Source organism: Tenebrio molitor, chromosome 3 (genome assembly GCF_963966145.1).
Source record: "Tenebrio molitor chromosome 3, icTenMoli1.1, whole genome shotgun sequence".
NCBI lineage: Eukaryota > Metazoa > Arthropoda > Insecta > Coleoptera > Tenebrionidae > Tenebrio > Tenebrio molitor.
This window is the reverse complement of record NC_091048.1, coordinates 25397262-25424972: the sequence shown is the minus strand read 5'-3', so window position 1 is coordinate 25424972 and position 27711 is coordinate 25397262. Positions and strand designations below refer to the sequence as shown.

General features: G+C 36.7%; 3 protein-coding genes and 1 long non-coding RNA gene across 4 annotated transcripts; 1 reads left to right on the top strand and 3 right to left on the bottom strand.

Annotated features, from left to right (window-relative positions):
* Positions 1-1739: 1739 nt before the first annotated feature.
* LOC138126469 (Krueppel-like factor 4) lies at positions 1740-4920 on the bottom strand. Its single transcript, XM_069042232.1, has 3 exons — positions 4787-4920; positions 2129-4742; positions 1740-2072 (listed from the first exon to the last, which is right to left on the bottom strand). Exons 2-3 carry the CDS (start codon positions 2469-2471, stop codon positions 1813-1815), a joined length of 603 nt encoding a protein of 200 aa, XP_068898333.1. The 5' UTR covers positions 2472-4742; positions 4787-4920; the 3' UTR covers positions 1740-1812.
* Positions 4921-16365: 11445 nt separating this feature from the next.
* Positions 16366-17997, bottom strand: LOC138125885 (retinol dehydrogenase 11-like). Its single transcript, XM_069041442.1, has 4 exons — positions 17377-17997; positions 16998-17327; positions 16653-16945; positions 16366-16602 (listed from the first exon to the last, which is right to left on the bottom strand). The coding sequence occupies exons 1-4, from the start codon at positions 17645-17647 to the stop codon at positions 16408-16410; spliced, it is 1089 nt and encodes a 362-aa protein (XP_068897543.1). The 5' UTR covers positions 17648-17997; the 3' UTR covers positions 16366-16407.
* A 1030-nt stretch (positions 17998-19027) lies between these two features.
* Positions 19028-19852, top strand: LOC138125888 (uncharacterized). Its single transcript, XR_011157548.1, has 3 exons — positions 19028-19194; positions 19363-19654; positions 19710-19852. It is a non-coding gene; the product is annotated as an uncharacterized lncRNA (long non-coding RNA).
* On the bottom strand, positions 19224-20929 carry LOC138125886 (retinol dehydrogenase 11-like). Its single transcript, XM_069041443.1, has 4 exons — positions 20322-20929; positions 19941-20273; positions 19591-19889; positions 19224-19536 (listed from the first exon to the last, which is right to left on the bottom strand). The coding sequence occupies exons 1-4, from the start codon at positions 20458-20460 to the stop codon at positions 19336-19338; spliced, it is 972 nt and encodes a 323-aa protein (XP_068897544.1). The 5' UTR covers positions 20461-20929; the 3' UTR covers positions 19224-19335.
* Between the last annotated feature and the right edge of the window lie 6782 nt (positions 20930-27711).

The window sequence follows — 27711 nt, the reverse complement described above, 5'->3', positions numbered from 1 at the left end:
CGCGCACGCGAAAAATCGCTACTTCTAATTAAATAAAATTGTCGAAATTTTATACAGTGTGTCCCCGGATAGGTGAAATGACTTTTGTAAAAGATAAAAAATTCTCGATTTAAATTTTCATTTTCTGGGGTTCAGCTCTGCTTGGTTAAAGACTCATTTCTAACATAATTTTAGTTTTGAAAAATCTAGTATGCCTTGGAAATTTTCAAAAAAGCCTATATTCCTGTAGATCAAAGTGCTTTTTATGTGACAAATACGACAAAACGTTATTAATAAAGTAATTTAGAATTGGCATATCGTTGGATTCAGAAAAATTATGTCTCAAAATCGGAATAAAAAGCTATTTGAAAAAATAAAGTTGATTATCATCTGACCTTGAATTACTTTTTGAAAAAATTAGTCTATTTTGTGATAATAGTGCTTTTAAAGTGATTTGTTCCAGTTTTTGTTTTGTTTAAATCAAGCCATAAATAACGGAGATATGGCTTGCGGCGTTTTTTAGGACGCTCCCTGTATGTAATACATAATGATATTTTTGTTTAATTTTTTTTATTTTTTATTTTTTTTTATATAAAATAATTCATAGTACATACATTTTCTAGTACATACAACTACAGTGATTTTTTTTTATTGTTTCATATTTTTTTCTTCACCAGAGTATGAAGAATTTTTTTCAAATTTCTTTTTCACTACAATTGTTAATTTTCGTTTAACTTGTTCTTCTTTAGACGAATTTTGATAAATTATTATTAAAAGGCCATAGCAATTACTTCAAATCCCTTCCTTAAATGTTCCAAAAATCGCGTAAAAACAGAGAATTATTTTATTTATTGTACCAGTGTAGAATGTAGAATATTAATCACGAATGAAGTAGTGACTAATTGTCTTGAGCGAATTCGTATGAGTGCAATACAATATTTTATCCAACACTCTTAATCGAATTTACAAACTACCAAGAAACCATCCATGGATTTGTTATTACGTTAAATTGTGTTTCTTATTTATTATTTTGTTTGACAATACATTTTTCGAAATAATTGTGAAATGTGATTGTGATAAAATCAGTGAAATATTGTTAAATTGCTGTAGTTATGAAACGTTTTTTGTCTTAACTTCTCTTAACTCTCATGATGTTTTCCAAGAAATTATACACAATCCTATAATAATTATTTCTCTTCTTCTATTATTCTGTCACCAGTGTGTAATATGGGGCATTATTTATTTGAAGTTACGATAGTAATAGACTCATTATGAGTAAGTGTTGAATCAAAAATTTATTTCTCTCACATTATCTAGTCTGCAGCCTTAAATAATATGAGGAACTTTTCCCACAAAATTTTCCTCCTGATCTGTCCGACCGCGAACTTAACGACCCTAAAATATTCTTATTCGCGCTTGTAACTCGTCCATTACCGGCGGTAAATATGAATTAAAACAATATTTCCGCTTTTATTGCAGCGTAAAACGGTTTTATTTCGGAATCCGAAGGCAGTCGTCGATTTTTCTGGTCACTGTGAACGCGATCCCATTGTAATCCGATTCTCTTAGTCTTTTTTAAGTCCCGCAACAATACTGCAGAATTGGTGATCCATCACCAGTTTCCAGATTTTGCGAAATTAAATTTATTGTTCGCGCAATATCCCAAAATTCCCGATCGAATCGCTCCATCATTCGGACTTGATGGGTCAACAATGGCGCGTCACGCAGGAATCACAAGAATTAGCCACTCCGGATCGACTCGACCGATTTATTAAAATAAATTTATCACAATATTTTACAAAAATATACAGGACTTATTTACATCACAGCTTGTTAGAGCCCGTACATGGGCGGCACGTAAGGGTAGGCCCAGGCCTCGAGGGGCAGCATCACGGGCACGGCGTACACCCCTCTGTGCTGGAAGTGCGTCCTCGAGTGCTTCTTCAGGTGGTCCTTCCGGCCGAAGCGCTTGCCGCAGTGCGTGCAAGGAAAAGGACGAAGACCGCTGTGTATCCTCTTGTGTCTGGTCAGCTCCTCGTTCCTGGTGAACGTCTTGCCGCAGTCCTTCTCGTCGCACTTGAAAGGACGCTCACCTAAACAAAAATCCACATCGAATCTCGTCCTTTTAACGCGGATCGACCGGACCAACCTGTGTGAATCCTGATATGTCCTTTAAGCTGGCCGTTATTAGAAAATCCGACGTCGCAATGCGGACATTTGTACTTCTTGGGGCGCTGCTTCCGCGCGTTCAAAATCTTCACTTGGTGCTCTTGGTTCACCACCCTCAAGTACTCCTCGGCGTAGTTGTTGGCGAGGGTCTCGAGCAGCACCGGGTCGGCGTACGGGGGCAGGAAGGGCCCCGGGTCCACGGGACGAAAGCCGGGTTTGTCTTGGGGCGAGGTGGTGGTGACGGTGTCGTCCTGGTAGGTGTCCCAGGGGCGGAAGATTTTGGGGCACTTGGTGGCGGCGTCGCTGCGGCACGAAGGGCACATTTTGGGCACTTAAGGACACTTGAGACACAATTGCTAACTAAACAAGGATTTAAATGTACAAGGGTATATAAAGTTAAAGGGGCAGGACTCTGCAAGTGGGGGTACGTTGAGGATCTGCAACAATAACTTGTAACCCCCGGCTTTGTGTTTATTGAATGAAATGTATAGCTTGCACGACTTTCGACCGTATTGGGGTGGTATTGTTGCAAGGGCGGCTCGGAGGGTGACTTTATGGGATTTATGTTGAAAGGTAAGTGCTACCATTTTGCACGGTTGTCTCGTTAATCCGACCCATTTGTGGTGGGATTTCGGTGTAATTCTGCACCAGGTAATCGCGGATGACAACTCCATCACACCCTTTTCTTTCAGACGCAAATCGCACGATTTTAAATTAATTCGGACGAACAGTGGAAGTGCTTACCGGTCCCGTGACACTTTTTGATCGATTGGAAATAAATTTCGCACCGAATCCGTGGACGGATTTTAGAATTGTGCACGTTTCAAGGGTTAAACCGATTCATCACAATTAGTCCGGAGTTTTGTCAAAACAAGCGGATACTTCCAACTGGAGGAATTGACAGCTGTAAACAGAGGCGTTACGATGTATTTTAATGCCCACGGTCTGAAAGCAAAAACGTGTCGCGGGATGAATCGGAAAAAAGCAAATGCGAAAGCGAAACCTAGATTTCAGCCACCGGAAAGTGTATTGAAATTATACTTTACTGAAGGGAGCGAGTTACTTTGGTCTTTGGACGTATTTTATGTTGTTTTATTCAGAGTATCTCTAAAATGATTATCTGGTCCAGCTTGCTATGAAAACTTGTCAAATTTTGAATGTGCCGCTTTATGTGTAGAATAAATCACATTTTCAGGTTAGGTTGTTATTGGCTAAATACTACCCTCACAAATTTTGTTTAGCTGTAAATCCGGACGTATTTGCAATTTGTATTGAAAAATACAGATTTTTGGTGTTTATTAACTGTGATAAAACGAACACTGTATTATAAAACGCCATTACTGTCAGAAGTGACGGTTAATAATAAATTAAAATTGGGCATCTGTTTCAAAAAGGCGGCACAATAATATTTTTGATCTTGACCCTTACAATCATTTATAGACACCCTGTAGTAATGTGTACGCTAAAGACAATACCTATAATAAATGTGACTGAAATAAAAGCTCCACAACTGACAAAAAATTCAGATTTGAGGAATTAACGAAACAATTTTGTTCAGCCTTTGAATAAGAACAAGTAACTCAGTGGCTCCCAAACGTTTTTTGAAAAAATTTTAGCTCCTTTTGTTCGAAAAATATCAACATTTGTATAAGGCTTTATTGGCTCAATCGTTACCTATTGTGGAGTTCTATTGCTGGTTAAAATATCTGCACAACTTTTAGAGTCACCCTGTATAATAACTAGTCAATCCGGTGTAGAAATGACATCAGCCTGTTGGATAAATACATTAGAGATCATCCCAGAGAATTTTGCTTTGTTTCTTAAATTATCACCTCTCGAAGAAAACGCAGAGCATTGTTTTCAGAGACATCGTTATTTGCACACTAGGGGGCGTAAAGCGTCATGGTGGCTGGACGTCGAAAACAGTTGCTCAAGGGTATACTAAGACTTCATTTGAAAATAAAAAAGAAATAGCTTCTAGGATTCTGGAAGATTAAGAAAATATGGAATGGAATTATTAGCAAGAATTGGCTAGAGGTGACCGGATCTTGCATCAACTTATCTAAATAAAAACATATTTATAATGGTTAATACGTTTTTTGCGTGATAAGATATAATTTGTATTTTTTGTATGGTTCAATTTTCAATAGATCTTAATTTCTTTTGCATTATTTGCGCAAATAAAATGAGTTAGTTAATAATAAATGTATCAGTCGGTTGTGAACGCACCACGGATTACAGATCAGTACATCACGGATCAGCTGTTTAAATCTAACCTCACTTTTTGCGTTGTTTGTGTCGTTACTCTGCAGACTGGCGAGTGGTGCGTTCACAATCGACTCTTCAACACCAACTTTGAAGATTAATGTAAATGAACAAATCAAAAGAAAAAAGCAATTCAATTATAACAAAATAAATTAATAATGAAAAAGTTATGTAAAACTATTAAATGAAAATAAAATATGTAGTCGAATGCATGTGCAAACTTGCAGACAAAATAATGCGCTGATCATGGTACAAAAATGGAAAGGAGGATCAGTATAAAAGTAATAAAAAAGAAAAGGGTAAAAAATACACAAAGAAAAATCTTTTCTCTTTTAAAAAATTACCTCATTAGCGTGAGAATGCACTTCATCACCTGATGCAAAGAATGATGTAATACGTAAGATCTTATCTCAGCAGCTGGAGATTAAAGCTCTTGTGTAATTACTGTAGATGCAGTTGTTCTTTTCTTTTGATTTCCATGTTTGATTTGGAAAAACAGACATCGATAGCATAAATTTGTAGAGATAGTATCGCGCGTTCAAATGAAAATCCTGGGCTGAGTAGGCGTTGGAAAAATTAAACCGTTTAGAACAGTGTAAAGTTTGAATTTCCCGCCGTTTGACACGAATGACATTTGTTTATGTTTAATCGGGACACAATTGAACATGTTTTCAACAAAGGGTGTCCTTAGATGTTTGCTTCGAGAATGGGAATCGTTAAGTTATTCTATTTTTAATGTAAAACATTGTAAAGAAAGAAAAAAAGGAAAGATTTTTTGACTCTAAATTTTAGGTTAGCTGTCAACATGCTCCAAATTAATTAGTATTGTAGTTAGTTGTTACTTTATTTTCACTCAATTTTTTTTCAGTTCCTCTTTCCCTTTGAGTCGCTTCAACAAATCACGATCCATCACTCAGAAATCACTTCGATCTCGAATTCTCCTTCGCATTGTTCCACTCAATCCTTCAGCGTTATCCGGTCCTGTAAATATCACGTTTCAGCAAAATTCCTCGTCGACGGCGTCCCTCCGGATCGATCCGCAGCGTCCAGCCTAACGGCCATCGGGAGAAATTGTCCTTGGGTGATTAGGGCGCAGTGGGGTGCCAGGGTGTTGACAATAATCCCGCTCCTGACTTCCGCACAGAACGAGAATTGTCAAAACATCCGATGATCCTCTCCGCGGGCGGTCTTCACCTTTTCAGAGTTGAATATGTGCCGGAGTGGCCAAGTGCAATGAAATAAAATTATTTGTACGCCCCGAATGGGGCTTTCAGGACCGTTTACGTAACAATAACCTTGTCGGGTGAGATTAATGCGATCGGTTCGTTGCGAATTTTTGCCGACTTCCTCTGCAAATCGAGTTAGGCCAGCGCGAGTGAATCCTTGTAACATAATTAGAAGAGACTTGCAGCTCTGAATTCTCGCCCCATAAATCCCGCTGCATTACGAGCTTTACAGGAGGTCCCAGCAAAATAATAGGATTGCGGTTAGCCGTGGTCAACAAATCACATAAATTACCACCCACGCCGTTATAAAGTGGACAGTCCTTAAGGTGAATGAAGGACACGTTTCGCACATCAACCGATCCCGGTGAATAGAAGAATAAACCGGAGTGAATAAAAACCGCATAAATTCGGAGCCCGGACCTTTTTATGATGGATTCGTGTGGCTACGCCCCTAATAAAAAATCGATCGGGCGTTAATTGTCCGGCGAAGAAAAAAATCACACCGGTGGAAAAATCCAAGGAAATCACCCAGTTTGGACCTCGACTCAATCGAACCCCACCAGATGGGACAAAGACGAATTGCGTCGTTCTCACGGGATGAATGGCATTTTTCGGGGTACAGGTGTTGACCCACGATTGTCCAACAGTGGCGAGGGCGTGCACCGTGAAATCTTCGCCTATTAAATGTCGAGTTATGCAAGGCGACCCAGCCGCGAAGGCCTCCAAGAAGTGGGCCTTATAAATTATTAATAAATTTATAGATGACTTGCAGGATCGAGAATGCGATGAAGCCGCGGGGGGTGGCTCAGTTCGATGGAACGAGTAGGGTGTGTCCGAAAATGCGTGGATTCAAAAACGTTTCCGCGAGGTTTTCGCACATTGATTTCTCATGAGTTCTTGTAGATTGCTCGCTTGACGGTTGTTCCAATTTGTCACAATGAAGACGTTATTTATGTGGTGTCTGCGTCCGATGTGTTATGACCAAGCACCCCATAAAGAAAGGCTCGTTGAAAGTGGAACACCAAAGCACAAAGTAACATGTATTGCTGTTTAGTCCCATCTCAACAGGAAGTAATTCATTCTTTCGTGGATGCTGGGTGCAATAAAGATATTTTGCGTTTGTTGTGCTATCGAGTCAACAGCTATTCAAAAACATTCGACAGCAATTATTTCTAACGCCACCGATTTTTGAAGAAAAAGAAAACTAATCATAAACAAACGGATACCGTGATGTCTAAAGTTTTTTTCATCGTGGCTGATGTGGGGTTGCTCTTTTACTGTTTTAGAAAAATCCACATTTAAGGAAAGAATCTTTTGTTTAGATTTTTTGAGCTAGTTGGGACAAAGTAAATAAAAGATTTTTTTCTGTTTCATTGAGAAACCTCCGCACCAGTAGATCCTTTGTACAAAAACAAGCTGACAACCGTAGCATTCCAATACGAACTTCATCTTCCAATTTATGTGACGGCTTTTATCAAGAAAACGAAGCATTGAAGACTATATATTTTTAAAATAGTATTTTATTTAGAAAAAGTATGCGAAAACATGTGAAGTAATATGATGTACAGAAATGAAAATTAAAAAATATTCGCAAAGGAAGAGATTGATTTGGTCGAAAGACAATTATTAATAGTGGAGCTTAATTTATCTGAAACTAAACGTCTACAAGCTTTTGGTAATCTTCCTATAGTTGGTAACTGATGTTAAATTAATTTATAAATTTATAAAATTAATAAATTCTAAATTTATAATTTAAATTAATTTATAAATATATTTATTATCATGTCCAACCAAAAGACGGTTAATGAATGCAATTCATTATCTCTATTTTAATGTTATTTTAATTTATCACATATTAGCAGAAGCACAAATGAATTTAAATTTTTTTAATGTTTTCAATTAAGATAATTAAAAAATAGTGTGCTTATAATAAGTGCACAAGGGAAAAAATCAGAAACACGAAATACAGATCTAAGGAGAAATAGGAAGATAGAAATACATACATATATTGATCTTCTTGTATTTTATCTGTTATGTCATTTTAATGAAAATTAAATTTTCTTTGCTTGATACTTTGATTAATAATTTAAGAAATCTTTCTCAATGAGGTTTCTAGAAAACTCTTCTGATGTAGTATAGTATGGAGTGATTCCTGAGCGAAATAAAAAAGAAAATGGAAAAGAATTAGTATATGAATTTAAAAAGTAAGAAAGAAGAAAGATAGAAGGATGTCTGAAGGCCAATCACTAACCATATGAAAGCAAAAAAACAGCAAGATCATCTGAAGTAGAGAAGGAAACGGGCAGGGAAATGGAAGAAATACTGGAATAGCTGGAAGAAATGAAAGTGGAAAAAAAGAAGAAATACAGGAGATGCGAAAAGAGAAGGGAAGCATTTAAGAATAGAGAACAGAAATGAGAGGAAGAGAAAAACAACAGGTTTGAGAGAGAAGCACGGTTGGAAAGGAAAATGGAAAAAGGAAGGAAGAAAGGAGACGAACAAAAAATAACACAGTGAGAACAGGTTGGAGAGGTGAAGGAAAGAGCAAGCAGCAGATCAAAGGGGACATAGAAAATTTTAGAAAAGGAAACATAGAGGAAGCTAATGCCAAAGAATCAAGTAGGTACTAGTGGAAATGGAAGAGTGGAGTGGGAAGGAAAAAGTGATGAAACAAAAGGGAAAACTGAGGGAAAAGAAGGAAACAAAGAATATTACAAAACAAGAGCGAGAGATACAGAAGAAATTAAGATCCATCGTGAAAGAAGAAAAAAGGGAAGAGAAAGAAGTAAAAGTAGGATATAGGAAAATAACAATAGAGGGGAGTACAGTGAAGATGGAATGACTAGAAGTTTTTCAGTAGGGGGAGGAATATGGGATGGAGAAAACGGAGACACCGGAAGTGGAAAAAAAACAAAGAAAAAGGTAAATGGACAAAGAAAGGGGGATCCGGAAAAGAAACACAAAGGGGAACAGAAGAGAGAAGATACGAAAGGGGGCACAAGCTAAAAATATAGCGAAGACGGTAAAAGTGAGATTGGATCGTATTGGAACGTAGCTGGTTTAAAAAAAAAAAGGAGAATCTTGGGACTACGTGAGACAATTTGAGATAGTGGGTTTGGTAGAAACATGGGTAGAGGAACGGAGCTGGGAAAAATAGAAAAGTGGTTACCTAAAGAATACAAATGGGAATGTCAAGGGGCAAAACGAAGAAAGAAGAAAGGAAAAGCGGCGGAGCGGAATTTTGGAAATTTTTGAAATTGATATTTTAGGTTTAGTTATGTTTATATTTTGGTTCTATACTGTGAAGAATCCGAAAGCCCGTAGGCCAAATAAAATTATTTCTACTAACCATATGAAAGAAAACAATATAATGAATATGGAACCTAGCAGACAAAATATTTCAGAATAATCTGCGACGAGTACTTATGATAAAAAAGTGAATAGAAGAAAGATCTAAGTACATTATATAATAATAATAAAAATGAAGAAGATAGAAAATACACCAAGAAACACAAATATCTCTTCTCTTATTTTAAATGTTATGAAGTGACTTATAGGAATTGCTTTTATGCTTTTGTAATCATTTTTCAAAGAGAATTCCTGAGAAGTAGTACATATAAATGGACAATAAATGCAATTTTTAAAACCTCCATCATCACACCGATCTCCTAGAATTTTAAATTTATTTGAAACAAATCAAACCCAAAACCCATATTATTTTATTCCTACTTGTTTCGACAAAAATACCATCCCTGGTAGATTCGTAAAACTCAATTTTCAGTTACTTCCTCCAAGTTGCTAATTATTTTAAAAATTAGTACAACTCCCAAGAGCATCTCAACCCGCCGCCTATGTCCTATATGAAATTACATCCAACTTCCTAACTTCTTAAGTTAATTCGACCGTGCTTTTAATGAAGTTTTGTGGGTTTAGATTAGTCAAATTACAAAATAACAACCACCCTTTTCAGCTTCGCCGCGACACCGAAATCAGCTTTCAATGGAAGCTGCATCCCACGTTTTGTCCACCACTCATTGTATGCAATTGGCACAAGACCGTTTCTGAAGACCATCGCTCAGCAAAAATTAATTCGACAATTCAAATATCTCGTCGTATTGACCTTTGACGACCTCATTATCCAAATTATAAATTATTAATGACCAGTCAAAAGAGTTCTGTCCGGAATTAGTATTTGTATTAAAGGAAGACATCGCGATTCCTGTCCTGAAGTAGATTATTGAAACGGAACAAAATTCTTGCAAGCCGCAAAAGTGTGCAAAACCTTTCGAGATAATGGCTCAAATATTTGGGGGTTTTGCAACAGCAGATCTCTTAAATCTCTCGGCTTTTATGACATTTTTACAACCTCGCGGATAAATTAACCCCGAGAAAATACGCCTGGCACGCAGTTTAATTATTTTTTAACGCAGTCGCCGCGATTTGTCTCATTCTTCAAAGGGAATTTCAATAAAGCGGAAATCATGGATTCTCACCCATGGTATCATATTTCGGTGCTGCTCCTGGGGTACAGATCAGAATTCTATTTGGCCCCATTGTGTCAACATTATCACCTCAGGTATTAATATAGAGATGATTAATTAATTCAGAGACCTCTCGAAAATTCCCTCCCAGACGGGATCACTGTTCAAACTTGCATAACACAATTAAACTAAATTACCGACAGTGCAAAAGTCCACAGCGTAATTAGTTCACACTTATTTCTTGTCCTGAAAAAATTATCTGGAGGCTCCGGGATTGGAAGCAAGCGTCGGGATGCCTCAAGGTGGCAAAAAGACATTAATTGATTAATTCAATTTAAAGTTTCTGCGGTTGGTAAATAAGGAATGAGTATCGATGGGTCTGCGTGCTGGAGACAATTAAGCCCCTCGTAATAGCCTTACAAACACCTTCTCGTGCCGTAAATTGGAGAATTCGATGGAATTGGGGAAATGGTGTGAAAATTGACAATTTTAATGTTTGCTAGTAAATTCCGAAGACACATTGTACGGCTGTTAACAGACAGGTTTTCTTTTACGATAATCGGAGGATTGTAAGTAGAGCTTTAACCCTTTATTCCCGGGGAATTAACTGGAATATTTTTATCGCCGATGACACAGGTTGGAACAGTGTCGTAATGGCCGATAAAAAAGAGCGCAATAAAATGTGGAAAAAATTACAGAAAGCGCTTGAATTCGATTGGATTTTTCGAGACGGTTTGGAGGTGCAACGAGAGGAAACACTTTCGACACCTTTTTGATTTATTTCAGCTTTTTCGAGGGACGAAAACAAAAATAAATAAGCGAAGCGTCGCCCGTGAAGCAAAGCGTTTTTTTTTCTGTTAATATTTTTATTGGTTCAGGGACAGAGCCGGCTCCAGGCACGAGGTGAAAATGTGTAATTCATTAAAAAAAACATGTGTATTTGAGACAGTAAAAAATTATAAACAAATTTGTGGGCTAAAATGTGTGGTGTGTGAAAAAGTAATGGAAGGATAATTAAAACAATTAAAACATCATTGGTACTTATACAGGGACGAAAAAAGTTTTAGACGAGAGAAATACTTAAAAAAGAATTAAGTAATAGGTTTTCTCAATTTGCAATGGGGATATTTCAAAAAGAATGCAATACGGATAGAGAATGATAGAGAAAATAGAGATGAAAACGAGAAAGTAAAAAAGTAAATGTAAAATTTTTAATGAAACCTTCTTTTACTTAAGTAGTAATTACAAAAATTACTAATTGTCATTAAATAGTTATTTATGCAACAAGTGAGTAAAGTAATACTTTTTTTTACGAGAAGGAAAATTTGCTGCAAATCCGCCGAGTAAAAAAAAAGATACTTTACTAACGAGAAAGCATACAACATTTTTTTGGCGCCTGTAAGTTTAGATTACAATTTTTCGACACTCTCAAAATGTGAAAATTTTCTCCTATGTGAACCCGTGGACATTTAAAACGCTCGTTTTAAATTGGCCCACTCATGCCAAAAAAATTCCAATTTACATACGAATTCGTTAAAAAAATTACTAATTATGAATGAAAAATTTTATAATTGCGTTAAGAAATGACACGCTATGGCACTTTTTTTAACCAAAATGCGTGCAAAACGGTTCTTGACCAATTCAAAAATCACATATTTTATGTACGCAAACGAATGAAAAAACTTTCTTTGACGGATGTTAAAAAATGAAATTTATTGAAGAAAGCTCGAAAATGTTCATCTTGTAGACATCTAAAGACTGAAAGCGGATACCATGCTAAGTGGAGAGCTTATGCATGGGTAAGCTTCCAAAAAAGTTCTCCAATAATTGTCTTGTGCAAAACGGCGTTATTCAAAATTTTCTTGAAACTCGAAAAGTCAAGTAAATATTTATGTAAATGTACACAAATATAAAATACAAAAATATGGAAGAAGAAAAAAAAGAAATAAAGAAGATAAGAAGCGAAATAGAATAATAAAAGAATAAAAAGGTTTATTATAAAGCTGTAATGAATGAAACAATGAAAAACATATGTACGAAGACACAGTCAAAATAACTGGAGAAAAAATGAGGATATCTAATAGCATATTAATTATGATAGAGAAATAAAAAGAAGATAAAAAGACGTATGAAATGTTGTTAATTTAAATGAATGAAAAAGTAACATATTAAATTTGAATAATTACAATCGATTAGAACATAATATAAAAAAGTACATCAATATAATATTAGTTAAAATGTTTAAAAATATAATACAAAGGAATGAAAATGCAACAATAATTAAAATGTGGAATAATCAATTGAAAGAAAAAGTGTGTGAATCAGCAAAAAATATCTGTGGTAGTATTTCGACAATGAAGGTTATGAAATGGACGTACAAGTGAATAATGACAGAATAAAATGTGGTGGAATAAAATGGATATGAAAAAATATTTTCGAAATAAAATAAGAGGGAAATGGCGAGATTGAAAAGAAGAAAACTGAGAGGTAATGCAGACAAAATACTGCAGCAATAATCATAGAGATACTCGTATTATTGAGTTGCAAACAGACAAAACATAGAATGAATTCCAAAAAGAAAAAATTCTGTAGCATGAAGTTATAAAAAAATACCCGAAGAAAAAACAAATGAAATAAAGTGACTTAAAATCAAAGTTGCTGATATGCATGACAAGAAGAGATAATAAAATCATGTAGAGAGAAATGAATTAGTTAAAATAAATATCAAATTCGGTTCTAAGAAAACAACTTCCCCAAGATTATATTCATCTGCAGATCAATAACGACAGGTAAAAAATTCCAAAAAAAATGCAAGAAAATATTATTTTATTCAAACAAACTGTCGGAACGGCACTGGCTTAAAGTGAACAATTTTTAAAAGCATAATACATTGGTTCTAACATAATAATACAAACTTCCACCTGTGCCATATAAAAAAAATCCATTTCCGACACAACTTGCGTGAGGGATGAAAACTCACTTGTGTCACCCACATTTTTATACAACCTCGTCCCCGAGATCTTTCTCTTTCAATTCAGTTAAGCTTAGTAATAAATATTTGTGTGTCAAAAACCACCTCCTGTGAACAAATTTAAAAAAGGGATAAAACCACATTTAACTATGTAACTCTAATTGCGAGGGTGGCTAATGAATCGTATCAGCTTCAGAGCTTCAATTTCAGAGCTTTTTTGTTCCGTATATATTACATTATGATGTGTATAATTGTGTTTTTTTGTTCATTTCTTGTTAGTTTTTTTCCCCTCGAAATTGAGTTGACCGGAGTTGCGCTATTTAAACATAACCTAAAACCTAGAAGGATTATTAGACAATAAACTGCGTTATCTTTAAATTACATACAAAAATTGTTTCATCCGCCAACTCTTCTTTATAAAGAATAAGGAATTTAATAACACAAACAGCTTAAGGGGTTCTTTACTTGTTGTTGTTTTTTACTGTCGAAATGTTGTATGGCAACTTTTTGTAAAAATGAAATAAAAAATACAGTTGATGTGACCTAGATTCTTGAAAATATTTCTTCTGTATAAAGTCGACGGATTCGAAGGAAAAGGTATACGCAGTAACCAACCCTGACATTGAAATCAATTTGGCATTTTATCACTGCATACATGAAGAATTCAATTCTCTATTATTGCTTTCACCTACAAAATTGTCTGTTCGAAAATAGATAGTCATCGATTATTATCTCGCGCTCAGCTTCACGTTCTTTCCTAGACATTTGTGCTAACGCGATCGTCAATTAACACTGGATCTTTTATTATTTTTTTTTAAATGCTCTCTTTTCTCCTGTACTTATTATCATTAGGTACTTAAGTGACTACAAGAGCTTTTAAATTTGACATTTCCTTGTTTTAAGCAGAATATCTAATTTCCAGAAATAAAAGGACTCTTAAATGGAGTTGCCGTCGCCGCCGCCCTCCCTGGAGCCGCCCCTGGGCGCCGCCATCGCGGATCGGTCATGCATGCCCCGATAACCCACCCGTCTCGGCAAAGACTTCCAGGACACCGAATCGCGAATTAATTAAAAATTCAATGAGAACCCCACCCCCACCTCTTATCTAAATGAACGATCGCGTCATGAAAAAATTACGAAACCCGTCACGCACAATCCTGGCACGTCATTCCGCGTCATATTAAAATAATTCGGTAATTTTTCCCCTTCGACGGTCGGAGCGATGAAAGCAACAATTTCGTGTACGAAAGGCACAATGAAATCTCGGCGGCGACGTAATAAAGCGACTTTTTGGTAGGGTCGACATGCGGTTAGTTGACAAAAGGATGACGCCGATATCCCGCCGAGATCGCTAAATATCTTGTCACTGCGTAACTGAATAAACCACGGGAAAGGGACCTCACGCGGAGGATTTCTGGCCCCTAAACGCTCTCGCCCCAACCCCGAAGCCGGAGGGTGCGACACCGATCCGGGGCGACTTTGTAACGCGATTAAAATATTTGCGTATGGCCGGATTCGAACGATTTGCTACACGAACAATGGAGGCTAAATCATAGAGCCGGACGTGACCGCGGAAAGGCGCGTTTGATAAGGGATGTGGACCGGCGGGGGTGGAAAAGCGCCACCATCGAACCGAAAAAAATTCGCCGAGGATGGACCACAAAAAATCCCTAAGAATCTTCGCAAGAAGTGGTCAAGTTTTGAGTGCTCTTAAATTCGTCGCACGTGCTTTAAAGGCTTCCTTATACACTTGTATCATAATATACTATTATGGTTGTGATTTATCCACCATATTCTATAAAATAACATAGTTCCACTTCGAATAACACTTTTACCGGTGATTGTTCACTTTAACTACTACTAATTTTCGCGTTTTTCTGCCTAGACAGCCTCAGAACGTCCTCCTAGATCGTTTCCCACCATTCAAATCTTGTGCAAATGCCTTTTTCTTCTCTCCTGTTGTGTTTCAAGGTCGCGTCAAGGTCGCGCCAATGTCTTAGTATAACTAAAGGGTAAGGAAAATTCTTTTGCACAAGGTTTGAGTGGTGGAAAACGACGCCCTGAGGCTATCTAGCCAGAAAAAACGCGAAAATTCCAGAAGTAGCTAAAGTGAATAATGACCCTTTTACCACTCCCTAGGTGTTTTGCAGCTTTTATAGAACTGTCATACCAACTTACTCATTTGCATATTTTATGGTGACAGGAAAATTATCGGTTTTGTCGGTTTCGTTGCTAGCTTACTAAAGCGCGTACGAAAAAGAGTTACTTTTCGTCCGCTTGTGAGTACGTAAAATTACCGGTTTCAATGTCTGCAAACTTTCTCCTCGTTCATTTACTATGAACGTAAATAGAGCTTCCTCACCTGTAAGTCCATGCATATAAATTTACGAATTAACTCGAATTTTGCAAAATTTTATTCCTCTCCGAGAACGTCATAAAATTACCTCAGTTTAGTGCCGATCATCACACATCCTCCCTAATTATAAACTGCCATAAACTTTTAATACCCAAAAACCCATAAAACCGCCGATCGCGCCTCCGATTTCAAAGTGAAATTGCAATTTTGTATTTCCCCGTTGAGTCTTCGAAATACAGTTCCTCCACGCTAACCCCTCTCGCATTTGTATTCCTCCCTCGCGCCCAACTCATCCCCCACGCAGGTATGTACCACCTGTCAAAAATGACAAATCTGCCAATGTAAATTTCTGTGTACCGAACGCATTACCGCCGCCACCGATTCTTTATTTTTAATGGCGACGCCTCGCTTGGAGAACTTGTCACGCGATATGTTAAGTAAACTATTTGAACTGCCTCCATCAGGTGCACTTAACCCGATGTTGATGTATGATGTTATTCCGAAATTGGTCACACTCCAATAAAAAAGACAAGTCCATGATTGATGGTCCTTAGGAGATTGTTAAAAACGCGCTATCGACTGTCATCTGCGCACACAATCCATTTTTGGCCCGGATTCTTCACCCAAACGGGGATTATGTGGTGGAAGCCAAGCACCAATTAATTAGGTCTCTCCAGTTTGCGGATAAATTATGCAAATCGATCTAATAAATTTAACGCGCAACAGTAAAACCGATTCAGAACAGTTAATTATTAATTGATCTTGCCGTGTTTCCCTTGCCTTCCAATAACGAATTAGCATAACGCTCCTGCTTGGCGAAAAAGAAAGGACCGATTCGTCCTTTTTAGGCGTTTTCCTGAGCTTCACCCTCGGGGTGCCCGCGCCATCTGGTGTAAAGGGGCGAAAACATACCAACACTTAAAGAGACCTTCAGTCGATTTTATTCCCAAAAATATAATTTCAAATTGTACACTCTTGAGCCTCCAACTGGACGATCTCTTGGGTCAGTTGCCACAATTTTTTTGCCAGTTGCGGATCTGTAGCGGTTTTGTACGGCTCCACTCTTCGGCAGTCAGCAAAGTGTTCTCCACTGTGGTCTTCAAGTCCTTTAGCTACAGCGCAATAGATTGTAGTCTGAGCGCCCTCTTCGCTCGTCTGGAAACCAAAACCATGAGGAGAAAATCTCAAAATGAAGAAACACCCACTTTGAAAAACAGATTTTTCAGCGTGTTGAGAAACAGCTTGGCTGGTCCTCGAGCGTGCCTAAAAATCTCAGTTTTGACAGCTCCTGGATGAAGGGAGTAGGTTGTGATTCCAGTCCCGTTCAGCCTCTTGGCTAGCTCTATTGTAAACAGGATATTACACAGCTTGGAGTGGTAGTAGACGTAGTAGATTCCGGGAAACTTGTCCACATTTGTCACATCAAAATTACGAGCGTATTTGGCAGCAACTGAAGACACGTTGACTATCCGACTCTTCTTGGTCTTCTTCATCAAGTCTAAATCAATCAAAAGTTGACCACGTGGGTCTACAGTTTCTTACACACTGACCTATAAGCAAATGAGTCAGAAGAAAGCTTGAAAAGTAGTTGATTTGCATCAAGAGGACATGTCCATCTTGACTTTGCTTGTCTCCGATGCCCCCAGCTCCTGCGTTGTTGACCAAAATATCCAAACGATCTTCCGTCGCGTGTATCTCTTTGGCAAAAGCTCTCACCGAGTCGAAGGAACTCATGTTGATCAGTCTTACCATCACATTTTCGTTTCCTGTTTCTTCGACAATTCTGTCGCGAGCTTCGTTAGCGCGTTGCTCATCTCGACACGCCAGAATGACTCTGGCTCCTCTTTTGGCGAAGTCCAGAGCTGTCTCAAACCCGATACCTAACCGGGATCAGTAGAGAGTGTTGTGGTGATGACATTCAAGACTTACCGGTGTTGGCTCCAGTTACTATCGCGGTTTTTCCCACTAGGCATGTTTGGCTTCTGCACCATCCTGTTGTGAGTTTGGCGTAGCTTTTCACGAGCAGAACAACCAGCGCAGTTGCTGCGGCGAAGAGAAGGAGATAGTGCATCAGGTCGGTTATAAAAATCTGTGTGTACGTTCTATAATCACGGATTGAATGAACCTTGACTGGCGCGTAACTGATAAGAATAGATAAATTAAAAGTAATAATATGAAAGTAGAACGTGTACGCGTGCATATCTCAATTTGTGAGTGTGAGCAAATCAGATAAAGATATTTTTTTGATTTTGTCCTTGAGCAGGTAAAAGTGGAAAATAAAAAGACGCGGTCCTTAGTACCTTGTTGAAAGAAAGATGAAAATACAAGCACTCGTAAAGTTGAAAAAATAAAGAAGAGAAGTGGAGAATAGGTGGGATCTATACAGGGTGATTCACGTAGCCAGTTCGTTAGAAACTTTCTAATTTCCCAAAATCGTGTGAATATGAAAATTGGTAGCCGACTATAATGGACTGCTCCAAGTTCACATAAAATATTTTCAAAATGGCGACACTTCCGGAAATACCGGAAATCGACTCCATCTTTGTTTTTTAAATGGAAAGGTCCCATTTTGATTTCAAATTTCGTCCTTTTGTCAACACTTATCTGTCATCGTTTTTGACCTACGCCATCTTTTTCGCAAAAAATGGGCTTGCAGGGTTTCGTTAAAAAATCTATACTTAACTCCTGAACCATTGGAAATAATGTAGAGGTTTTTCAGTAGGGGGAGGAATATGAGATGGAGAAAAAGGTGACGACGGAAATGGAAAAAGAACAAAGAAAAAGGTAGATGGATAAAGAAAGTGGGATCCGGAAAAGAAGCACAAAGGGGAACACAAGAGAGAGGATACGAAGGGGAGGGCACCAGCAAAAAAAAATAACGAAGACGGCAAAAGTGAGAGTATTGTACAGAGTCATTATAAATGAATGTCCCATCGCAGTACTCGTAGGCGTTGGTGACGTAGTTGAATGTGCCGCAAGCCTCATAATATGAGTGAGACTAGTATCGCCGATAGGTAGCGCTACCGGCGGTAGTGGAAATCTGTCTAATAGTTTGTCTAACGTTGCGAGACTAGCGGCACATCCAAAATTTGTGTGGGTTTTCAACGCCAACTGCGATGAGACAATCATTTATAATGACCCTGTATTAGAATGTAGCGGGTTAAAAAAAAAGGAGAATCTTGAGACTACGTGAGAAAATTTTAGATAGTAGGGCTGGTAAAAAGTTAGAAACATGGGTAGAGGAACAGAACTGAGAACTAGGGCAAAACGAGAAAAGTAATAAATAAGAATCGCAGTAAGATAGCATGATGTATAATACTGAAACAAAAAATTAATGTGAGTAAAAGTAATAAAGAATGTGGTGCGAAAAATAAAAACGAGATAATAACAATAAGGGAAAATTGAAAATGACTAAAAAATTAATGTAACAGAAGAAGATACATTTTAGACGAGTGGTGGAACAAGCAAATGCTATTTTGGAGATTATGTGAAGACGCAAAGAAATATAATAGTGGTGTCATCAAGTTAAACAAAGGAAATTACGATCTGGAAGTAAAAAAAATGAGTAGAATCCTACTAAGGCAAAAGTACGATAGAATAATAGAGAAGCTACGTTATAATTACAGAACTGAAAAAGTTTTATTTATTTGCAAAAAGATAGATTAAGGGGTCTGAGTTGAAGGTTGAAGGAATAGAATAACAGAGCAATATAGAAAGATAAACAAAAAGAAATTCGGAAATTAAAAAGTAAGGATTTTTGGCAACAAAAAATGCTGTCAACATATTTTTAATATATTTAAGCAAAGAATAACAAAATTCAAAATGCAAAGATATAAAAGTAGTTTTTGGTTGAGAGATGTGGGAATCTTTCCCATCGCCTGCTCTTTCTCAAAATTTAACCTTCATGTTTTCTAGTTGCAACCTAAGAATATCTTCGGTAACGTCCCACAGTTTCTTCGGAAGTTCCGGAACCTTGACTGTGCTATATCTATCAACTTTTCTACACTCTTCAAAATGTTCACCACTGTACATTTCGATTCCTTTCGTAACAGCACAGTATATAGGAGTCTGCGCGCCTTCTTCGATCGTCTACGCAATTTAAAAAATTAGAAAATTTTACAAACAAAATTTGAAACGTTTTACTTTTAAAAAGAAGCTCATAACGAGCTTGACCATAATTTTCAAGGGTCCAGATGTGTATCTACCAGTAAGTATATCTGTATCAACATTGCCTGGATTGACAGAATATACGCTAATTCCAGTTTGCTTCAACCTGTCGGCCAGCTCAATGGTAAACAAGTTGATACACAATTTTGTTACACTGTAGTTGTTCAAGGTTCCCGAAAACTTGTACAAGTCGTTAACCTCAAAGTTGTAAGCAAACTTTGCCATCATCGACGACAGATTCACGATGCGACTCGACTCGTTTCTTTTCATTAAACCTGCCATTGTGAAACTATGTATTATTTTGCGAGATTAAAATACTTTCAAACCTATAAGTCCAAGCGTCAAGAGAAAAACGGAAAAATAGTTTACTTGTCGGATCAGCACGTATCCATCTTTGCTCAACCTGCAACCATCGAACTCGATCATTGCCGCATTGTTTACCAAAATATCCAAACGCTCTTCACATTCCGTCACAGTTTTCACAAAGTTGTCCACCGACTCAAACGAACTAAGATCGAGGAGTGTTACAACAACGTTGGCGCTTCCACTCTCTTTTATTATTTTAAGACGAGCCTCTTCAGCTCTGTCCGGATTTCGACAAGCCAGAATTACTTTGGCTCCTCTTTTGGCAAAATCTAGAGCGATCCCGTAGCCAATACCTGCGAGCAAGACGTTCCAAATCTCGTATTGTCAAAGGGTAGAGTCACCTGTGTTGGCTCCGGTCACAATTGCAGCTTTGCCTACCAAACACGTTGCACTTTCACACCATCTTGTGGTCACTTTCAAATAGATTTTTATAGCAACGCAGAGGATTATTGTTGCTAAGATTACAGACACCACAACCATTTCACTGTAGTTCTACACCATTATCAATTAATACTGAGCACTATTACCGTTTTATAGTTCCAAGTCAAGGTCAACAAAATGATTAATAAACTGGTCGTGATTACAACGAATGCCGTTTTTTAACATTTTATATCTCTTCCGTTGACCGCTTGTTAATTTCAATATTAATGAATTATTTTGTCTAAAATATAGTGTATTAATGAACCTCATTAATACACTATTTTTCATTAATCAACGATTTTTGCGATTTTGATATTTTGATGTATAAACAACCTCGAACATGCCTTGTTTGCACTTACCAACACTGCAGCAGGTAGTGCAGCAGGGTTTTCTATATTTTATAGCTCCATAACTGCACAATTACGAATTCACTTTTTCAAAAGCCGACCTTTTTGGTTATAATTCGCATGTCATATTTTTCAAAGGTAACTAGGTTTTCTTAGCAACCGTGATTTTTACGTGAAATTGAATGAGAATGGAGCTGACGTCTTCTGACACTCTTTGTGGAAAAGTGAATAGAAAGTGTTGAAAAACTTTAAAATGGCCTACCCTGAGGACAAAAAAGGATGAAGGTCTTTTATAAGGTCTCATCTTTATCGAAAAAGATGAAATTGGTTTTGATTTGGCTTTAATTTGAAATTTTGTTACAAAAAAAAAAGGTTTGCGGTCAACGAAAAAATGTTGTAATCAATTCGTTTGTTAATGGGCGATTAATAATCTCAACTATTAGAGGCACTCACTCGCTACACTCGTTCGTGCTTTAAACAGTTTCTATTATTAATCGCCTTCATTAACAAACTAGTTTATTAAATAACTATTAACTGCCTATGGAGGAGATTTTGAACATTTCATTTAATTTTTATTGAAGTAAAGAACCATGTTATTACATAAATAATGAATCTATCTTTATTAAACCAATATTCAGACTATTTTTTGGATTTTTGCCAATAACATTTTGTTTGTAAATTGTCTATAGGCTTGCCCGATATCGATTGACGCGACGCCAAGCGGCGGAACGCGGGGTTTTTCAGTTTGTAAACAAACAGTTTCGTTTTTGACGACGTGTAAAATCGACTTTTTGAAAGTAAGAAATTCAAATTATTTAGAAAAATGAAAAGAATGATCAATCGGGGAGGTGTTTGCTGTGTTCCGGATTTCCAAAATATCGAAAAAAAGAATCGGTAATTGAAATTTTAATCATGTATTTGGCATGTCGGGTGCAGAAGAGTGATTACCTCCTCACCTTAAACCAGCAAATCAATGAAACCGAAACAAAACTAAAACACAGGAAGCATAAGGTAATTCTAGTAGCAACGTGGAACGTAAGAACCCTGTACCAGGCTGGAAAACTCAGGCAAGCTCTACATGAGATGGAAAACTATGGGGTGGAAATAATGGGAATAAGCGAGGCAAGATGGAAAGGTGTGGGTGAAATTTCAGTGGACAGATACAAGATAATATATTCAGGCCAAGACGAGACAACTGGGGAACATATGAATGGAGTTGCAATAATTCTGAATAACAAAGTTCGAGACACACTGATATCTTGGGAACCAGTTAATGATAGAATTATCACAGCGAGGATAAATATGAAAAATAACAATTTTACAGTTGTACAGTGTTATGCCCCTACAAATGTTGCCGATATTGAAGATAAAGAGGTCTTTTATAGCACACTGAATCGCACAATGGGATCTATTCCTAAAGAAGATATCGTCCTGCTGATGGGTGACTTTAATGCTAAAGTTGGTACAGACAACAATGGACTAGAAGATATAATGGGCAAAAATGGTATAGGAGAAAAAAATGAGAATGGTGAAATGATGGTGGAGCTCTGTGGACTGCATCAGCTCAAGATTGGAGGAACACTATTTAAACATAAAAACTGTCATAAAATAACTTGGGTATCTCCCGATAAGAAAGTCCAAAACCAAATTGATCACATATGCATAAGTGAAGCTTGGTGTAATAACCTACTTGATACACGTAATAAAAGGGGTGCTGATATTGAAACAGATCACTACTTAGTAGTTGCAAAAATTAGAGCTGAGCTACAAGTCATGAAGAAGAAATATAAACCTAGAGTGACGAAGATTTTTGATATACAAAAATTAAACAAAGAGAAGTTCAAAGAGAGATTTATAGACATGTTGAGGGAGAAAGAGGCATCCATAGACTATGACAACAAAGGAATACAAGATGTTTGGCAGCATTGCAAGGACGCATTCTTGGAAACTAGCAAGCAAGTACTCGGGTATAAATCAAGCAAGAAAAGAGAATGGATGAGCCAAGACACTTGGAATAAAATTAAAGAGAGAAGAGAATTAAAGAAAAGAGGACTATCAGCAAAAACGAGAGAGAACTACGACCAGATACAAAAAGAATATTCAAAAGTGGCAGCTGATATTAAAAAGAAGATAAAAAGAGACAAGAGAGCACACATGGAGAGCATAGCACAAGAAGCACAAAAGGCAGCTGAGAGGGGAGACACAAGAACACTATTTAATAATGTCCGAAGAATAAGTGGAACCAAAAGATCACAAAAATTAATTAAGGATAAAAATGGTAAAGTTTTAACTACAACCGAAGAACAATTACAAAGGTGGACAGAATATTTTAAAGAAACTTTGAACATGGCGAGAACTAATAGAGACGCTCTAACAACAGCGAAACAACCAGACCTGCAAATAAATACAGAACCACCAACTATTGAGGAATTAAAGGAAGCAATACAAAGCTGTAAGAATGGAAAGGCACCAGGGATTGACCAAATCAGAAGTGAAATGCTTAAAGTCGACACAGACACCACTGCAAAAATGTTGTTACCACTGTTTAGAAGAGTATGGATAGAGGAAGTATTCCCTGACGAATGGAAGACCGGAGTGGTTGTAAAACTACCAAAGAAAGGTGATTTAAAACTCTGCAGCAGTTGGAGAGGTATAACACTACTCAGCATTGTTAGCAAGACCTTCAACAAGATAATATTAAATAGAATAGTAAAATTATTAGATAAAGAATTACGGAAAGAACAGAGTGGTTTCAGGTCGGGAAAAGCATGTAGAGATATGATTGTTTCGTTGAGGATAATAGTAGAACAATCGATGGAGTATCAATCTCCCCTATACCTTCTCTTTGTAGACTATGAAAGGGCCTTCGATTCCATAGACCGAAAATGTATGTGGGCAGCACTTACGAATAAAGGCCTTCCCCAGAAGTTTGTCAATCTTATTAAAGAGGGATATAATGGCTACAAATGTAGGATATTGCATGAGGGTACACTATCCGAAGAGTTCGAGACCAGTACAGGGGTCCGCCAGGGCTGCATCCTTTCGCCACTTTTGTTTTTAGTGGTTATTGACGAAGTCCTAAAAACAACAGTCCAAGATAAGAAAAGGGGATTAATGTGGACCTTTGAGGAGAACCTAGAAGATCTCGATTTTGCCGACGACATATGCCTACTCTCCCAGAATGGGAAACAACTACAAGAAAAAATTGATCACCTAAGTAGAACGTCTGAAAAAGCGGGTCTAAAAATTAATAAAATCAAGACGAAGATCATGCGCTTGAACACAAAGGCAGCAACAAGTATAGAAGTAGGCTCTGAAATCATAGAAGAGGTGGAGGATTTCACATATCTTGGAAGTATAATATCAGGGGAGGAAGGAGTCCTGAAGGATGTAACTTCACGTGTTTCAAAAGCACGTAGTGTATTTGTAAGACTAAGCAAAATTTGGCGATCCAGCAGTACTACTACAGAAACAAAGCTCAAAATTTTCTCGTCAATGGTGAAACCTGTTCTATTATATGGATGTGAGTCCTGGACAGTGACAGAAGGCATAAAACATAAACTCCAAGTATTCATAAACAGATGCTTAAGAACTGTATTGAAAATTTGGTGGCCCCGCACTATAACCAATGAAGAATTATGGATGAAGACCGGACAAGTAGAAATAGCACACGAAATTAGGAAAAGGAAACTGGGATGGATGGGGCACACGTTAAGAAAAGACGACAAAGAGATATGTAAAAGAGCACTCTACTGGAACCCAATAGGGAGAAGGAAGATCGGACGACCAAAAGAAACTTGGAAGAGATCCACGCTGAGGGAGACCAATAAATCTGTGGCAGAGATGGGGTATATTGCGAGAGACAGAAACGAATGGAGAAAATTTGTTTCTTCCCTATGTCCCAGCCGGGAATAAAGGGCTTAATATAATATATATATATATATATTTGGCATGTTGTTAACAACAAAGAACCTCTTATTCGTGAGAATTAAAAAACAACAATTAATTGTTACTTTTTATACAATAAATAAACAGTTGACGCATAACGAAGTTAATTTCAATTGCATTAATAATTAATAATGTAGTGCGTTAAATATACTGGACAAAGTACTTGAAGTAAAACCATTGAATGTTAGGAATTATTGTCATCAAAACATTTTTATTTCGTTGCATCTTAATATGCACTTGATCTTTAGGAGAATAGACAAAAAATCGCAATTTTGTGCATGAAATTACTCTTTGGCAATGAGAATGTTCCAAATATGTACTATTAAAATCGCGCTAGTTCCTCTTTTTAAATATGTTTTTATTATACCTGCATCAGAATCGCCGTTTTAAGCACACCCGAGCGTGCGAAAACAGGCGATTCAAGCACGCCGAGCTTTAAAGGTTGCTTAGGTAACAACAAATTCACCTACATTTTGAACAATAATAAATAGACATTGATACACGATCTATGATAGCAACGAAACAACAACAATTGACCATTTCTATATCAACGATTAATGACACAGATTACCTCAGAAAAGGTAATTCAATTTACTTTTTTTGCTATGATTTTCAGATTGTAGTGCAGGTATAATAAAAAATAGCGTATGATACACGTTTATAAGGGCCTTTAAAGCACTTGCGACGTTAAAAGCACTCCGCTACGCGTCGTGCTCTTAAACTCGTCGCGCGTGCTTTAAAGGCTTCCTTATAAACTTGTATCATAATATACTATTTTAATCGCCAAATCTCAAAAATCACACTAAAAACGTTCTGAAGCGAAATTTTGTCGTTGAACTTACTCATTTGTATTTAAAATATAGCAACAATGTATAAAGATTGCTGTTTTGAGGCGCCAATATTTCTCTAAATTTCGAATCGAAATGACTGGACAAGTTATTTTCCGTGTACAGCTCGTATCAATCGACTGAAAGCCGCAAGTTATTATTTGCATGATTTATTGTACACTTGAATGCGAAAATTTCAAAAATTCCTGTGTTTTAATAAGTGATACATGTATTATACATGTATTACATATCAAGACAGGTGACAGGCGGAATTTTGAAAACACTAACTGAAAGCTGCGCGCTGCCTCCGCGAGGCGGCGCAGCAGTCGTCAGAAAAATCGACTGGCTTTGCAGAAAACGATATGGGGGAAACGTATTAAGTATCAGGAAATGAAGTAAATGACTAGATAATATTATTGTTTAATCTAAAAAGAGCGCTAGGCTTAATGTTCACAAAAATATAAGTTAACAGGGGGTTGAAAAATTAGCATGTAAAACCCTATGGCCAGTCTTAAAAAAAACTCACTGTATACCGGGTGATTCAGATTGGTATTCGCGCCCCTACATCTTTTTTGTTTTAAGAAAAAAGTATAGCAAACCATATATATTTGTAAATCGCTTGTGAAACTACAATAGGCGATGTTGTCAAATCTTCTCTACGATGACATATGTCAAAATTAAGACAGTCAACTTTTTTTTTAAATAGTACACTATACATTTCTTAGCCTATTCTCGTAAAGCTTTTTTTTCTACATTTGAATGTGTAAAAAAAGTTGACACACATCAGAAAAAAATCGAGAAAAATAATAAAATATGATTTAATTTATTCGAAAGCGTTATTTTCTAAAAAGAGCTAGTTAGCCAAACATTTGTAAATTCGCATTATGTTGGTTCACTGCATGTCACTATTTACAAGACAAGCACGTAGCCAAAAAATAAAATTATTTGACCTTGTTTGTTTTAAGCCTCGGGTGCGCCTCGGCCAGAAAACTGAGACTCGGACGAAATACCAAATCCATACTGAATTTACTATGCTAAATTCGCGTTATGTTGGTTCCCTGCATCTCACTATTTCAAGAATTACATAGCCAAAAAATAAAATTATTTGACCGTGAAATACCCGATCCATCCTGAATTTACTTTATTGGAATATTAGAATTTACACTTATGCGAATTTTGCATACTCAGCTAATAATTTGAATACGATTCCCAAGACTCATCATGTCATTCATGCACTATCAAAATTCAACTATAATCTGTTTCAAAATCAAAAATCCACCATCTGTTGAATTATGTTGGCAGAAAAAAAGAAATCCCTAGAATAAATTTAATTTTTTGGGTTGGCCCAACCTCCCGCCAAAATTTGACATTGAACCGTTGAGTTTATTTACGTAACACAAAATAATTATTATATGTACAAAAAGGTATCATAACTTTTGAGTGATATAAAAAAATGAGAATAAAAAAACGCGATGAATTAAGACCTAAACAACTGTCAACAGTTTTCTTTCATAACCACACTTTTTTCTGATACTTGCAGACACACTAAAAACAAAAGTTGGCGACGTTGTCGGTTGTATTTTCGAGATAGAATGCAGTGTTGGTGGATTTTTGATTTTGAAATAGATTATAAGTACATATTTTCATCGTGTATGCATTCAAAGCGGTATAGTCAGGAAGAAGTTAGGTTTCGAAGCCAGATGTTATATCATAGTTATTTATTTAAATGTAGGTTATAACATAGCTATTTATTTAAATGTAGGTACTTTAATAATTGACGCTATTAATGTCAAAATTCAATTGTCTCCATGGCTAACTAGCTTGTTTTAGAAAATAACACTTTCGAATAAATTAAATAAAATTATTTTATTTTTTTCTCGATTTTTTCCTATTGGAAGTATCAACTTTTTTTACACATTCAAATGTAGAAAAAAAGCTTTACAAGAACAGACTAAGAAATGTATAATGTACTATTTAGAAAAAAAAGTTGACTGTAACTTTGACATATGTCATCGTAGAGAAGATTTGACAACGTCATCTATTGTAGTTTCATAAGCGATTTACAAATATACCGGGTGTAGAATTAGTTTACGAGACATAGGGCTAGTTTACAGAAGCGAAATTAAGTTAATCGTAATCAAATGGGAGATTAACTGAACACGTGATCAAAATGAACCAATCGAAATTTC